Genomic DNA, 17,018 nt, shown 5'->3' on the forward strand with positions numbered 1-17,018 from the left:
AGGCACTTTTGGATTTTGATATTTGCAATTGTAAGAGCGGCAATAGCAACAGGAGTTCGATTTTGAGATGCTCCCTGTGAGCTTTTAGAGGAGCTAACTGCTGGAAAAATATTTTTGAATCACCTGTAACATATGAATTATTATATAAAAATTGAAAGTAACTATGTCTGCGTGATCATCACTGTCAAATTGCAAAGTCAAATGAAATGACGTTTGGTATATAATGAGGCCCCAATCCCAACTGGGAAGTTATCATATGCGTATCACTTTCATTATAATACTTAGGGTGTATCGAAAAAACTTTTTTTTTCGAAATCGTGTTACCCTTAGTGGTCATTTTCGGCCAAATGTGTTTAATATAACATAGAAAAATTTCAAATCGATACCTTAATTTTTTGAGGTGCCGCCATTGGCTTGAAATTCGAAAAAATATGAAATCGTAATTTTTAAAACAACAAATGAAATATTTATTACTTTATACAGTATTTTCCTTAGTAATAATTGTTTTCCAAATAGCTCAAATACAATGATAAAAGAAATTTGAAATCGTTAGCTCTGTTTATGAGGTGTCACCATGTCTTTGACTTGGGGGGGGGGAGAGAATCGATAAATTTACAATATTTGTGTGTGGCATTTGCCTTCCCTGCAACTCAATTATCGAAACAAATGGACTTGCCTTGCTCAGACATAACAATCAGTTTGAGGTGATATCACATTTAAGTGTCGTGCTTTTGCTAGTTTCGTATCTTGAATTGACGCATGATACTGTTTTTTGCTTGATCCTATTGTGTACTACTATGAGCAAAATAAATGACGCGTTTCTTTATTTTGAAGCTTTTTTGAAAATATCTCCGTTTTCTTTATATGTTCGAAATTTCGGAAGGTTTCCACATCAGGACAGATTAATAACAAACCCGTTTTTAATATTTGTGTTAGATATTAGCTTAAAATAAAGAAATTAGAAGCAAAAAACATTAAATCGACAGAAATCTCGAGATTTACCAACTCTGCTAAAGTGAATAATTTTCAAGAATGCGAGGGAATTCTGCAGTTCAACACGAAGCAGCGACATCTATGTCATTGAGAGAAACGTGGATTAAATCTACAAACGAAACTTTTAACGAAATATTTCTAATATGTTTTATTACGTGCATTATCTGCAAATTCCAAATATATGAATCTATGCCAAGTATTAACGTATAGATAGAGCAAATAGTGGACATTATCTATGGAAAAGGACGAATTGTAGTGCGACCGTAATGAAAAATTCCCCTTACCGGAACAGACTCAGTTCACGTAAGAAAACAAATGGCTCAGTTAGTTAAAGCAACGAGTCTTTATGCCGAAGGTAGTGGGTTCGAATCCCATGGAAGTGCAGTTGTCATTTTTACTACTATGATTATTTTTTTTTTATGTGAGAAAGAATCAAATTGAAACATATGTGTAAATCTCATGACGATACCAGAAAAAAAGAAAATGTCGTTGTCGCACTTGCATTAGTGTCTCTCATTTTTGTTTGCAAACAGTTTCGTAATTATTTCCCCTGTGCTCACTGCTCACTATATGCTCGCTGGCGCATAACGAATGTTTCCCACTAAATGTTAATTCTAATTTGGAGAATTTTATAAAGTTTCACAATGTTTATCACTAGATAGTCTTCTGTCTACTTTTTTGGACACTTTGATAACAGATTTTCCTATTAAATGTTTAATTTCCCATATATATATTTAATTACGGAAAAGTTTTACAACGTTTTTGTCTTAAATTGAAATTGTTTTGAATTTACCACATGAGGTAAGTAGCCCAAAGGAGGAAAACTCAAGTAATTGATATTCTACGTAAAAGCAACCTATTGTAGAATGATGATGCTTCTTACCTTCAGCACATAATCTTTATGTTAAAGAATCAGGCAGAAAAAAATCCTGTTTTTTCCTCCCCTATGACCACCCATCTTAAACCTCTACATACCATTGCTCGCCTCACAAAATTTCGGTGCTCCAAAAACATTCATATAATAATAATAATAATAATAATAATAATAATAATAATAATAATAATAATAATAATAATAATAATAATAATAATAATAATAATAATAATCCTGAATATGCTATCCTTACATAATGTAAGGATATCTTAGTTTCTTAGTTTAAATCTTAGATGTTTTAGTTTAAAATGCTTTCTTTTGTAATTATTTGAGCAACCATATAGGAGGGGGTACGACGTTTTATTTTGCCCCTCTCATTTCAGTACCCTTTCCACTGAAAGTAATTTGTGATAAGCAGGGCAGACAAAATGAATAAGAAATATATTTACAGCATTCTCTCCCCTTTCATGATTGGAATATCACGTAGCATTTTTTATTCTACCAAAGATAGCCAAGTGCGGTTAGGGGTAGGTAACTAAAGAAATACCTAATATATTTATAGCGCCCCTTGATTGTAATATTACCGCTTCTTTATTTGTACGAGGGAGCCCCTACACAATCAAAGGTGACAAAAGAATAGGAAAAGTGTCTATTGATTCCAGTGGCGGATCCAGCATGAACTTTTGGGGGGCGGAGAAGTGAAAGATTCTTTTGATGATGTGAAGCTGTCACAAATTACCACTTAACTAAACTAAACTTAATAGTGGGGTGAATTGGAACCCAGTCAGATTAAATTGATGTAAAAGTTTAATTTTTGGCTTCATATTAAAGTTTTGGTTTCAAATGAGAATATCAGTCCAAGTGGTCAATGAACAAATCTCGTGGGGCTCTTCAGTGTAGGCTAATACGGTCCCCTTATGAGAAAAGGCAAAAATATTAAAATGTTTATAACTTTCGAATTTTTCGTCAATTTAAAGAAATGTTTGGCTACGTATTAAAGTGTTGGTTCCAAATGACAATTTCAGTCCGAGTGGACAATGATCAAATCTCGAAGGGGGGGGACTCTTCAGTAAAGGGGGCTACGGCTCCCTTATGGGAAAAGGCAAAAATATGAAAATGCTTATAACTTACGAATTTTTCGTCTATTTTAAAGAAATTATTGGCTTCATCTTACAGTCTTGGCTTCAAATGACAATTTCAGTCCGTGTGGACAATGATCAAATCTCGGAGGGCTCTTCGGTGTAGGGGTTTCGGCTTCTTTATGGGACAAGATTCACGTAGTTGATATTGCAAAATTGTTTTGTATACATGAGTGGAAACTTGCACCATTTGGTTAATTTTACCTCTTATATTTTGCAGATTCAAATTCAAAGCAATAGTTACTTCGCAAAGCTAAAAGAAGGCACTTACTAGTTTCATTAAAATGAAATGTCTTTTATGAGTTGTCATGGAGCAGACGAACGAACAGGCACCCAAACGTTGGTTGAGTCGGACGGTTGAAACCCGTTAAGCTCGCTTCAATTATTATTATTATTATTATTATTATTATTATTATTATTAATAATAATAATAATAATAATAATAATAATAATAATAATAATAATAATAATAATAATAATAATAATAGAGCATTCACCTTTGGTGCATGGGGTCCGTGGCTCGATTCCACTTCGCGCCAAGTGAAATCCGAGGTGGACAAATACCGTGTGCATGGGTATGGGTTTTCTTGGTATTTTCCATTTTCCTCCCACTTTCTTCATTTCGCCATTTCATTCATCATCATTCTCCCTTAGCGTAGGTGCATAACCGTGCAACGTTAAACTAGATATTCCATTTAATTTTAATTTCAATAATAATAATAATAAACAATTAATTCAACTGAAAGGACTGTAATTTATGTTGACGGCAATTATCATAAATATGCAACCATTATAAAAACAATGCTTTGAGTAGAAAGATAATCCTTTCCAAGTGTTAACGAATGCGCATGAGATAAGACATGTCTCGAGAAAGAGACGAGACGCGCTTTGTGACATCCAAAATAAGACGTGACAAATGTTTTGGACACGAGATAGCTGGTTGATGTAATCCTTGTGTAGGCGCTGGTTTTTTAATAATTCTTCGACGTTGCTTTGAGACTGTTCAATATATTTGCATTTTATAACACACAAAATTATATGAATTCAAAAAATACAAACAAAGTTGCTAGATGGACATTATTATATGTAGATTAATGCGATATTAACAATACACGTAGCTACCGTTGCTTTCTTGGTGTCACGTTTTTACACACACACACTCACCCCTGCTGGGGAGAAAAAGTATTAGTTTTTATGTTGCTGCCTCTTCGTTTACTTACTGGCGTTAGTTTTTGAGAAGAACGCTCAGTTCTGAACATACCGCCCGCCTTGAAGGAATTTCTTCAACAAATCTATGAATGATTAATTTGGTTCATGAACTTAATATAGACAGCAATAAACAACACAAGTTATGAATGAATGATATAAACATAAACAAAATAATGCACACACAACACAACACTACGAATCACATAATGCACACACAACACAACACTATGAATACACCAACACATTAACTCTCCTTAGGAAGCGGGCACAATTGACGAATAGATCTTGTTGTTGTACCTCTGGTAGTTTTCACTGTCGCCACTCGTACTATTCCGTCCTTCCCAGGAAACAATTGCACAATACGTCCAGTTTTCCATTTTAGAGGTGGAATGTTATCTTCTTTGATGAGCACTAAATCACCTTCCAGAAGGTTGGGGAATTTTCTTCTCCACTTGGATCGTTCTAGAAGACTTGATAGATACTCCTTTGACCATCTGGACCAAAATTACTGATGAAGTTGTTGTATGTATTGCCATCTCGAAAGTCTGTTGACAGGAATATTTTTTAAGTTAGGTTCTGACATGGTAGTGAGTGCGTCGCCTATTAGGAAATGACCAGGTGTTAAAGGATGTAGGTCGTTTGGATCATTTGATAATGGTGTTAAGGGTCTAGAGTTTAAGCAAGCCTCAATCAGTGTCAAAACAGTGCTCATCTCTTCGTAGGTGAGTGAAGCATTTCCCACGACTCTCTTTAAATGATATTTGAGAGATTTAATTGATGATTCCCATAAGCCTCCGAAGTTTGGTGATCTTGCTGGAATAAAAACCCACGTGATGTTATCAGCCGCCAGAAAGTTATGTAATTTTTCTTTATGGTATTCTGATTCAAATAAAGTCTTCAATTCTTGTAGTTCCCTTCTTGCACCAACGAAGTTACTTGCATTGTCAGAATACAGTTTAGCGCATTTTCCTCGACGAGCCATAAATCGCTTTAATGCTCCAATAAACGCCTCTGTAGTTAGATCACTAACAAGTTCAATGTGAACCGCCTTAGTCGCAAAACACACGAAAAGTGCTATATATGCCTTATGGAGTTTGGCTCCCCTTCGGTTACTCGATTTAAGGTAAATGGACCCACAGTAGTCAACGCCGCTGTGAAGAAATGGTCTTGTTGGTTGAACTCTGTCAGCTGGTAGATCTCCCATCATCTGTTTACCATCTTTAGGATTGTTTCTGAAACATGTGACACACTGATGCACAACTTGACGAACCAAGTTACGTCCACGTATTGGCCAATATGATTGTCACAAGGATGATAACAATAATTGAGGCCCGGCATGCAATAGCTTCTTATGTTCTTCTTGAGCGATTAACTTTGTCAAATTGCAGTTAGCTGGAAGTACAATAGGATGTTTCTGTCCTTCAGTACGATCGGCTGCATTTAATCTTCCTCCGACTCTGATGATTTGCCTCTCATCGAAGTATGGGTTCAAATTTCTCAGTTGACTTTGGTTGTCGACTTCCTTTCCTGATCTCAATGCATTTGATTCCTTGTGAAATGCTTGTTGCTGTGATAGTTTAATAACACATTCGAGTGCTTCATGTAATTCACTTACTGTAAGATGTCCATGCTGTCTGTCACAATTAGGTCTTCTCATGTTGTGTGCAAATCGTAGACAATATGCAGTTATACGTTGCAATCTTCTTAATGATGAATATCTGTCTAAGAGTTGACACGGTGTTGTAGAAACCATTACTGCTGTATTTTTTCGTCGCTCGGGAACATCACTTAGGTCACAAACATCTTCCCTCGTCTGTGAGTCTAATTTCTCAGATAGCCAGGAAGGCCCATGCCACCATAATTCATTATCAAGAATTTCTGACGGTGTTAATCCTCTTGATATATGATCTGCTGGATTCTCATCTGTTCTGATGTGTCTCCATTCATAGTTACAAGTCAATTGTTGAATTTCCGCTACACGATTTGCAACATACGTCTTCCATTGAGAACAAGGTCCTCTTATCCATGCTAATACAATGGTGGAATCTGACCATGAAACAACCTTATCGATCTTGCAATGTAATGCTTGTATTACTTTCTGAGTTAGCTGTGCAAGTAACAAAGCTGCACAAAGTTCTAGGCGAGGAATAGTTGTCTTCTTCAAAGGTGCTACTCGAGATTTTGAACATAGTAAGTTTGCTGTGAATTTTCCATTTTTTGTGCTAGATGTTACATATATACAAGCTCCATATCCATTCTGAGATCCGTCGCAAAATCCGTGAATTTCTACCTGCGATTGTGTTTCTTGAATAACCTTCCGCTGAACATGTAGTGATTCCAACTCTTGAAGTTGCTGCTCAAACGTTTCCCATTCTGAATGCAATGTGGCTGGAACTTCTTCATCCCAATTCAATTTTAATTCCCACAAACGTTGCAGAAATATTTTTGCCTTAATAATAACTGGTCCTCTTAATCCTAAGGGGTCAAATATGCTCGCTACTGTAGCAAGAATAGCCCTCTTTGTGATTTGTTGAGGGTTGTTTCTTGGTTTGACAGAGAAAGAAAATGTGTCTTTAATGGGATTCCACAACAATCCTAAACTTCTTGTGATGCAATCATCATTTGGTTGAATAGTGAAATTTGATTCTTGAAGTTCACTGGGTATTTTTGAAAGCAGTGAAGTGTCGTTGCTACACCATTTTCTCAAACAAAAACCACCTCTTTGCAGAAGAGTTGTGAGTTGACCCTGTAATTCCTGTAGTTCCTTCTTCGTGTTTGTCCCTGTTTGAAGATCATCAATATAAAAATCCCTCATTACAACTTCTGCTGCCTTAGGGAAATTCTTCTTCTCTTCTATGGCTAGTTGCTGAAGACATCTAGTGGCTAGGAAAGGAGCTGCTGCAGTACCATATGTTACAGTTTTGAGTCGATATATTTTTATTGCTTCTTGAGGGTTTTCTCTCCACAGTATTTTCTGGTAGTTTGCATCTGAATCATGTACCCTAATGTTGCGATACATCTTCTCTATATCAGCTGTCATGACGTATTGATGTTGCCTGAATCTTGCTGTTATGGAAAATAATTCTTCTTGGATTGTAGGCCCGACTCTCATCGTGTCATTTAATGAAAGTCCAGAAGTTGTTTTGCACGATGCATCAAATACAACCCTGAGTTTGGTAGTAGTACTGTTCTCCTTCATTACGCAATGATGGGGAAGATAGTAGTCTGGCATCATTGTATCGCTCTCTGCTCTAGTTATTTCTTCCATATGGCCCAAATCTTCGTACTCTTTCATGAACGCTATATATGCCCTTTTTTTCTCAGTACCCTTCATAAGCCTTTTTTCCATTGAATAAAGTCTTCTCGTTGCAATCTCCTTGGATTTACCAAGATTCCCCACATTTTCTTTAAAGGGAAGTCTGACGACGAATCTCCCAGTCTCGTCTCTCCGGTGTGTTTCTCTGAAGTGTCTCTCACATTCTGCCTGCTCTTGACTTAATGGATGTTTCATTGAACATTCTTCTATCGTCCAGAATTTTTGTAATTGCTCGTGTATTTTTTCTGTTGTGGAGAGGTGACACACATTTGTCGAAATGTGTGGTTGATTGTCTATTTTTCCAGCTACAATCCAACCAAACAATGTTTTGTGCAAGGTTGGATACCCTGCCTTGAGTTTTATTTGTCCTTCACAAAGTAGCTCAAAGAATACTTCCGCCCCCAATAACATGTCAATACGCTGTGGTATGTTGAAGTTAGGATCTGCTAATTCAATGTTGGAAGGTATTTCCCACGATGACGTGTCTACACGAACCATAGGCAAGTCTTGTGATATTTGCGGCAATATGATGAAGTCTAAAGTGGGTGAATAATTGTTATGTCTTGACTTAATTGTAGCCTGAACGCTATGGCATGACCTTATATTAGCATTACCTATACCATTTATGTGTACAACGCTATTACTCTTTGTTAGTCCCAATAATTGAACCATTCTGTTTGTTAGGAAATTGGACTGAGAAGCACAATCGAGAAGTGTTCGACACATTTGAAAATTACCCTGTTTATCTTTAACATATACTACAGCTGTGGATAGCATAATGCTTGGTGGTCTCCTAAGATTCTGCGGTACACTGTTTGTAGAACGAATATTCTTACCTTCACATTCCTGCTCGAGAGATGTGGTCGCAGCGAGCGTGTTCTGACCTTGACCTATTTCCCTTTCAATTTGTGGTTCATTCGCTCTAGTGGGCGATGGACAACGCGAGTAGTGCAGTAATGTGTTATGCTTTTTATTGCATATTTTACAATTACCTGATAAGCACTCATTTGCCTTATGCGCTCGTTTGAGACAATTTATACACAAAGAAAGACGTTTAACTTCTTTAATTCTATCTCCTATAGATTTTCTCAACAATGATTGGCATTGAAATAATTTGTGTGAGCCTTTACAGCTGGGACATGCATTGTTGTCGGAACACGTTACGTGTGCTGTCGTTGAGTAAGAACTCTTTTTGCCTGCCTTATTTGTTTGTTGATATTTGTTACTTGGAACTGAGGGTGTCTCTTTAGGTCTACGCTTATTATCAACTGCGTCTAAAACTTGGCAACGCTGCTGTAAAAATTGTGTCAGCTGTGACATGCTCGGTAATTCATTCGTTGATTGTGTTTTCTCCCACTCCTTATCTGTTGTATTGTCTAGTTTGGTCGCAATCAAATAAATAAGTAATGCATCCCAGCTTTCTGTCGGTTGACCTAATGATTTTAAAGCCCTCAAATGTTTTACTGTGCTGTCTAAAAGAGATTTAAGCGAAACAGCCGACTCACGTTCCACCATTGGCATTTCAAATAAAGCTTTGACGTGTTTGTTAACAATATACTTTTTGTTTTCAAAACGTTCTTTGAGTAAAGTCCATGCTACGTCATAGTTTTCAGAAGAAATTTCCAAGGCTTGTATTACTTCAAGAGCCTCCCCACGTAGAGAAGAACGCAAATAATGAAACCTTTGGACTGGCAGCAATGTGCTATTGTTATGTATTAATGCCTGAAACGTGTCATAGAACGACAACCACTCATCGTAGCTTCCAGAAAAGGTCGGAAGGTTTATCACTGGCAACCTAACTGATGGATTGGAATTACTTGCTTCATTGTTTTCATTTTTCTTTGCACTGGAGCTGTGTTGATTTATGAACACTTCCGCCTTAGCTGCTAAATCAAAATAAGTACTCTCGAATTGCCCTCTTTCTTGCGTTTCCAGATCAATTTCTGATGAACCCTGTAACATTTCTATTTCGGATTGTATTGCATCAAATTCATCATAGCACTGTTTTATTTTCTCGTAACGTAACACTAACTGCGTAATATTCTGATCTTCTGTAAAACTATCTACAAAAAGTTTAAAACGAGTGAGTTTGGCCTTAATTTGACCTCTCTTGAAAACTAATTCTTTCATTCTGTCCGTCATGCTTCACTCAAATTAAATACACTTTTAACACTTACGTTCTAAATGAGGCTTTGCTATTACAGGCTTATTTTGTATAAGTGATACAAGGATAATAGTATATTGAAATATGCACTCACTACCTACCTTGTTAACTGCACTGTAGAATTCTGATCCGGCGTGGATGGACCATTTGGTTGGTGTAATCCTTGTGTAGGCGTTGGTTTTTTAATAATTCTTCGACGTTGCTTTGAGACTGTTCAATATATTTGCATTTTATAACACACAAAATTATATGAATTCAAAAAATACAAACAAAGTTGCTAGATGGACATTATTATATGTAGATTAATGCGATATTAACAATACACGTAGCTACCGTTGCTTTCTTGGTGTCACGTTTTTACACACACACACTCACCCCTGCTGGGGAGAAAAAGTATTAGTTTTTATGTTGCTGCCTCTTCGTTTACTTACTGGCGTTAGTTTTTATTGAGAAGAACGCTCAGTTCTGAACAATAGCTTTTAAAATGTCTCGTCTTATCTGGAATGTCTCGAAAACAAAAGTCTAAGTTTTAAAATTATTTTTCAAGATCTATTCTCTCAAAAGTAGATCTCTGCCTTAAAATTAATAACGGCATTTGTGATTTAAAAAACATAAAGAATGCCTAAAGTTAATAGTTAACTTTTCGAAAAGAAGCTTCATTAAGGGTGAACCTGAAAGATGTCCACAAACTTCGGGAGATTATTGTGACATCAAAAGGAGACAAATGGTCCTCTTGCAGTTTACGGATTCAGCTTCGTTGCCGAGATACAGGTTTGTCAACTGGTCGTGTTTGAGAAACTCACTGGGAATAAATTCAACTCCAAGAATAAACTACTACTCATATATTTTCAGGTCAATTGACTTATACCATGTTGTAAGGTTAAATTTTTATTTATGAAGTGTGTACAAAATTTGCCAGTGTCTTTTCTGAGAAAATCGTCGAGAAAAAGTCACCTCCAAGAATAAACTACCCCTCGTAAATTTTTCTAAGAGAAATATCTGATACTGCAATATAGGGTTGTTAATTAAATATTGATTAATGAAAAATAAACAAAATTGTTAAAACCATTTTGGAGAAAATAGCTTTTTTCGATTTTCGGCTGTTACTAAACCACACTTATTTCAGGCGGTAGGAAAAAAATTGGAAAATCTCCTGTAGGAATACTATGTAAACCCTAAGTTTAAGATTTGGTGTAGATACGTTGAACGGTATGGCCTCTACGCGAGTGCACAGAAAAGTGTACCGAACGGACGGACCGGAAGGACGGGTATCGAAAAATCACATTTTCGGTATGTAGACGCCATGAAGTATGTAAATCCGTTGAAATCTGAATTTGATATACTATTTTCACAATAACCATATTTTCTTCTCTCTTTTGTTGCTCGAAAAAGAAAAGCCTGAGTTTACCACAAAAAGCTACGGAGTTTACCAAAATATATTCAATTACAGGGCCACCGCACTAAACTTTTTCAATTCAATTTCTTAACTGTGTTAGGCCGCAGTTGTTACTGAAGTGTGTATTTGATAATACGAATAAAATTATCGTGTTATTCAAATACATGGAATGTCACATTATCGAATAAAAAACTTCGATTGAAGAAAATCCACATTACAAAACTAACTCACACTTTGAGCATATTTTCATTAGACATATAATAGAGTAATTAATGCAATAATTGTTTATGAAATATGAAAAAATCAAATGAGTGATTTTTGAGAAAGTGACTCAAATAGAACAAGTCAGGAGTAACTTACCTCTTGTGAATTGTTTCGAACAATGAGTGAAGATATACTTTTGGTTATTAATGAAATATTTATTTGCGAAATTTGAACAAAATCGCCTGTCGTTCGAAAAAATTGTCGAGAAAAACCTTGACCCCCAAAATAAACTATCCGTCGTAATTGTTTTTCATAGAAATGACACACTAAAATATGAATTATCAATAAAATTGTCCGAGTAATTTTTAAGAAAATCGCGAGGAAAAATAACTCCCCGAATAAACTCTCTCTTGAGGATTCTTTCAGGGTAAGCTAGTTTTTCCATATTATTAGATTTTTAATGAAATATTTATTTCTGAGTACGAAGAGAATTGCTTGACTCATTTTTAAAAAAACCGTGGAGGAAAAACACCCCCAAGAGTAAACTACCCCTCGCATATTTTTTAAGGACAAACGAGTTTTGCCATATTGTTCAGTTATTAACGAAATATTTATTTTTGAAATATGAATAAATTCTTTTAGTCGTTTTTGAGAAAATCGCCCAGACAACACTCCACCAAGAATAAACTACCCGTCTCATTTTTTAATGACAAACGAGTTATGCCATATTGTTAAGTTATTAGTGAAATATTTATTTACGAAATATGAACGAAAACATTTGAGTCCATTTTCAGAAAATCACTGAGGAAAACTCACCCCTAAGTATAAATTACCCCTTGTAGATTTTTCTCAGATAAATGCCTTATACCACAAAATAGGGTTGCTAATTAAATATTGATTTATAAAAAAAGAAAGAAATCAAGTTCGTTAGAGCCAGTTATGAGAAAATATCTTTTTTCTATTTTCATCGTACAGGAAACTACCCTTGTTTTGGGAGTAGGAGGGAAATAAAAAAAAACTATAGGAAATACTATGAAAATCTTAAACTAAAATTTGGTGCAGATAAGTTTAACGGTATGACCTCTAGGCGAGTGCACAGAAAAGTGTAGCGAACGGATGGACGAACAGGGGGACATGTATCGAAAAATATTAGGGGCTATAATACGTGTAAATTCGTTGAAATCTCAAATTTGATTTTTTTTTTGATCACCATACTTTCTTCTCTCATTTGTCACTTCAAAGTAAAAGGAACTCAGAACTACAGATAAGAGACACCAACTTTTACACATAGAAATTTTTATTGATTTAAAACTGTTTTAGTTTGTGTCATTTCACCGTCATTTCACTTCCAATTGAAAGGTTTTACCATGACTAACGGCATACTAATGGCGAGACGGAAATTTTCAGGAAGTAAATTCATTCAGAAGTCTAGACTGCATTACGCCTATCAGCCTGTTTTACTTCTGCAATTTTGACAGCTGTAATTTCGTCCAAACGCTACATGAAATAATTCTTGGTTGAAGTCATTGTGTTACTATTTTAGTATTGTTCTCTTCAGACTTGGTTGAAGTTTTGTCTTAACGATTATACATATTTTCTTTCTTATTTCATCGTTACACATAAGAATAAAATGTTGTGGTGAGTGGATAGACTCGAACCTACGAACATTGAGTTTTCATTCTTCCAACACTTTACCAATGGACCAAGCTTTGTCTTCACGTTAACGCACGGTTACAGGGTTTATTACGATTTAAATAAAATGGCTGGCTGTTAGAGTTTCCTGCTCACATATTTCGATAAAAAATTTTCATTGCTTCGTAGATACGTAGAGCAATGTTTAGATACACATTTTAGGAGAGTGCATTTTGATGTATATAGTAATTTCCTGCCAGATAAAAGCTGGATAGGTTTTTATAAAATGTTTCATATGTAGTTCTCAATAATACGCTTGCTGTTCGGGATGAAGTTCCAAGGTTCAGCATTGACTAGCAGTTTTTGCTATTAATATCCCTTCTAGCAATATTGACAGTGGACAAAAGTTAGCCCGTGTTGAAGCTTTTTGATCCTAATTTAGTTATTTTACTTTATTATTTAACGAATATATTGAAAATATATTTGTCAGCAGACACGTATGCAGTAATTTATTTCGGGAGGGGTCCGACTTCAATATTAGGATAAATTATAATAAAACTTTAAAAGATAATCCCCAAAATTAGACTAAATTTACAGAAAAGTTGGGATTTCAGAGGGGGTCCGGATACCCTGGACACACTCCTAAATGCGCCCTTGTTTGTCAGTAACGTTTCCTCATTTTGAAACCTTCAAAAATTTTGGATTTCGATAAAATATCACTTCAAGGAAACGCGACAGTTTTATTGCACATGGTGGTATCCCAAGTTCACAAGGGCAAGAATTCCTTCCCTTTGATTCTCTGCCATTGTGCTCTATCGAAATGTTAGGTTTGTAAAATATTACTCCTATGAACAAGCGTGATTGGCAGATAGGAATACTGAACAGAACTCCACAGAAATGCATACTGAACTTACGTTTATAGCTACCTTTTGGTGGTTTGCCCTCAAGGTCAATCGAGTGGTAATTCAGTTCCGTCTCTGTTCTTAAGCCATGTTCGTATTACTTCGAACAGTTTTGATAATGAAAAGCATGCCTCGTAATATAACAGACTTCTTTCGCGTAAGAAATCGAAACTCAGTTGGTCAGAGCAACTAGTCTGTACGAATTAGGTTGTTAGTTCGAGCCCAGTACGAGTAAGGGATTTTATTACTATTGTTTTTCTTTTTTATGTGAAGAAAAATCAAATTGTGGCATTGCGATATCAAATGTATTTGGTTAGGTAACTTTGTCTTATCTAAACTTTAAACATCATTAACCGTCGAAATTATTTCACTAACCGATCAGTCACTGAACATTTCAAACACGTCAAACGAGTGGCATAACATGAAGGTTAAACTCTCCGCAGTCCTTAGTTATGCGTCCGTACTTTCAGGGGCGTACCAAGGACCGGGCGACTGCCCGGGGCGCCAAAACGAGCCTCAAAGAGTAAATTTTATAATGTGTTTTCTACTGACTTTTTTGGTTTATATTATTGTAAAGTAGTGGCAATTACATAATCTTTTTTCATTTCACCATGGAAGAGAGTTTCGTAGTACTAAGGGGGCTGTATCGAAAAATGGAGAGATGGCATGTAGAATAAAGAGTGGCGGTGGAGTAAGTATTGTTTGTTTGTTTGCTTGAGTGTAGCGTTCCACGGTTATGCCTTAATAGCCAAAAGAGATGTGGATACTAATTATAGTGGAATCCGAACCACTTTTATCGTTCAACAGTAATCCACCGGGAATTGGACCCGGTACCACAGAAGGCAGGCATGATAGCCACTAGACCAAGCGGGGGGCGGAGTTCGTATTGTTTATAGCGGGCCATATTCCTTGTGACGTTTTCCTAGGTAATGAATGTCTTTTTGAAAAATGAGTTTAAAATATTAAAAACACTACGATAAAATGTAAAATATAGGCTAGTACTAGGGGGAGGTCACCAAAAAGTCAATTTTCCCGGGTGAAAATTTGGCCTGGTCCGCCCCTGCGTACTTTCTGTATATTTTTTGGCCTTGCAGCTTGTGCGGTCACCACGCCACAGGGTTGCGGGGGCGCTATTTACGCCTATGCTTCGAACGTAATTCAATAACTGCTTAAGAAATTCTACCATCAGCGTGGAAACGGGAATATATTTTTCTAATAGTCCCATAAAACTTTCACTCAGAATCCCAGATGCAACTTTGCAGAATGGGCTCTGGCTAAGTAGAAGGAAGATATTATGTTTCCTAAGTAAGTTCCTTTCACAAAGTTTGCTATTTCTTTAACGGTGATGTAAATAAACATACTCATCGTTATTAGTCCGACACCAAACCATCCTGGACAAATCCCTCTAGAACAATGATCGGCAAAAGTCTATTCTGCCTAATTTTATAAGCGACACAAGGGTGAAACACTTGTTAACGAAAGCAATGCTGTGTATACACTGCCTTGTTTCTGACAAAATATAAAGTGCTTTGTAATCTTTAGACACTTTTCCTATTCTTTTTGCCACACTTGGTTGTGTAGGGCGGCCTCGAACAAATAAAGAAGAGGTAATATTACAGTCAAGGGGCGCTATAAATATATTAGGTATTTATATTGTTACCTAACCATAACGGCCTAGGGTCGTCTTCGGTAGAATAAAAAATGCTACGTGATATTCCATTCACGAAGGAGGAAAGGATACTCTAAATATATTTCTTATTCATTTTGTCTGCCGTGCTTCTCAGAAATAATATACTTTCTGTTGGGAGGGTGCTGAAAAGAGACGGGGAAATTAAACCTCGTGCCCCCACATACATTTTAAATTTTGTTACGTGGTTGTTCAAATTATTACTAAAGAAAGCACTGTATAAACTAAGATGTCTAAAGTTACTACATTATGTAAGGTGGTCATATTCAGGGATAATAATAATAATAATAATAATAATAATAATAATAATAATAATAATAATAATAATAATAATAATAATAATAATAAATATGAATGTCTTTGGAGAGCCGAAACATTACATGTAGAGCTTTAAGATGAATGGTCGTAGGGGAGGAAAAAACACGATTTTACTCTGTCTGACTCTATAATGTAAAGATTATGTGCTGAAGGTAAGAAGCATAATCATTCTACAATAGGTTGCTTTTACGTAGAATATCAATTACTTGAGATTTCCTCCTTTGGGCTACTTACCTCATGTGGTAAATTCAAAACAATTTCAATTTAAGACAAATACATTGTAAAACTTTTCTGTAATTAAATATATATAGGGAAAATTAAACATTTAATAGGGAAATCTGTTATCAAAGTGTCCAAAAAAATAGATAGAAGACTATCTAGTGATAAACATTGTGAAACTTTATAAAATTCTCCAAATTAGAATTAACATTTAGTGGGAAACATTCGTTATGCGCCAGCGAGCATATAGTGAGCAGTGAGCACAGGGGAAGTAATTACGAAACTGTTTGCAAACAAAAACTAATGCAAGTGCGACAACATTTTCTCTTTTTCTGGTATCGTCATGAGTTTTACCCATATGTTACAATTTGATTCTTTCCCACATAAAAAAATAAACTAACCATAGAAATAAAAGTGACAACGCCATTTTCATGGGGCTCGGACCCACTACCTTCGGCATAAAGACTCGTTGCTTTAACTAACTGAGCTATTTGTTTTCTTACGTGAACTGAACCGTTCTACAGCAAAGACGATTTTTCATTACGATTGCGCTAACAATTCGTCTTTTTCCATAGCTAATTTCCACTATTTGCTTTATCTATACGTTAATACTTGGCATAGATTCATATATTTGGAGTTCGCTGATAATGCATATAATAAGACATATTAGAAACATTTCGTTAAAAGTTTCGTTTGTAGATTTAATCCACGTTTCTCTCAATGACATAGATGTCGCTCCTTCGTGTTGAACTGCAGAATTCCCTCGCATTCTTGAAAATTTCCCACTTTAGCAGAGTTGGTAATTCTCGAGATTTATGTCGATTTAATGTTTTTTGCTTCTAATTTATTTATTTTAAGCTAATATCTAACACAAATATTAAAAACGGGTTTGTTATTAATCTGTCCTGATGTGGAAACCTTCCAAAATTTCGAACATATAAATAAAACGGAGATATTTTCAAAAA

General features: G+C 35.7%; 2 protein-coding genes across 2 annotated transcripts; both read right to left on the reverse strand.

The window, feature by feature from the left end:
- Nucleotides 1-4,720: 4,720 nt before the first annotated feature.
- LOC145692142 (uncharacterized) lies at nt 4,721-5,419 on the reverse strand. Its single transcript, XM_081767441.1, has one exon. The coding sequence runs from the start codon at nt 5,417-5,419 to the stop codon at nt 4,721-4,723; it is 699 nt and encodes a 232-aa protein (XP_081623567.1).
- A 99-nt stretch (nt 5,420-5,518) lies between these two features.
- Nucleotides 5,519-9,673, reverse strand: LOC145692143 (uncharacterized). Its single transcript, XM_081767442.1, has one exon. The coding sequence runs from the start codon at nt 9,671-9,673 to the stop codon at nt 5,519-5,521; it is 4,155 nt and encodes a 1,384-aa protein (XP_081623568.1).
- Nucleotides 9,674-17,018: the final 7,345 nt, after the last annotated feature.

The sequence above is a fragment of the Thermobia domestica genome, chromosome 8 (genome assembly GCF_964235325.1).
Source record: "Thermobia domestica chromosome 8, izTheDome1.hap1.1, whole genome shotgun sequence".
Taxonomy (NCBI): Eukaryota; Metazoa; Arthropoda; class Insecta; order Zygentoma; family Lepismatidae; genus Thermobia; species Thermobia domestica.

Coding starts and splice junctions, on each gene's coding strand:
- LOC145692142 (XM_081767441.1), bottom strand. CDS start 5,419: ATGGGAGATCTACCAGCTGACAGAGTTCAACCAACAAGACCATTTCTT.
- LOC145692143 (XM_081767442.1), bottom strand. CDS start 9,673: ATGACGGACAGAATGAAAGAATTAGTTTTCAAGAGAGGTCAAATTAAG.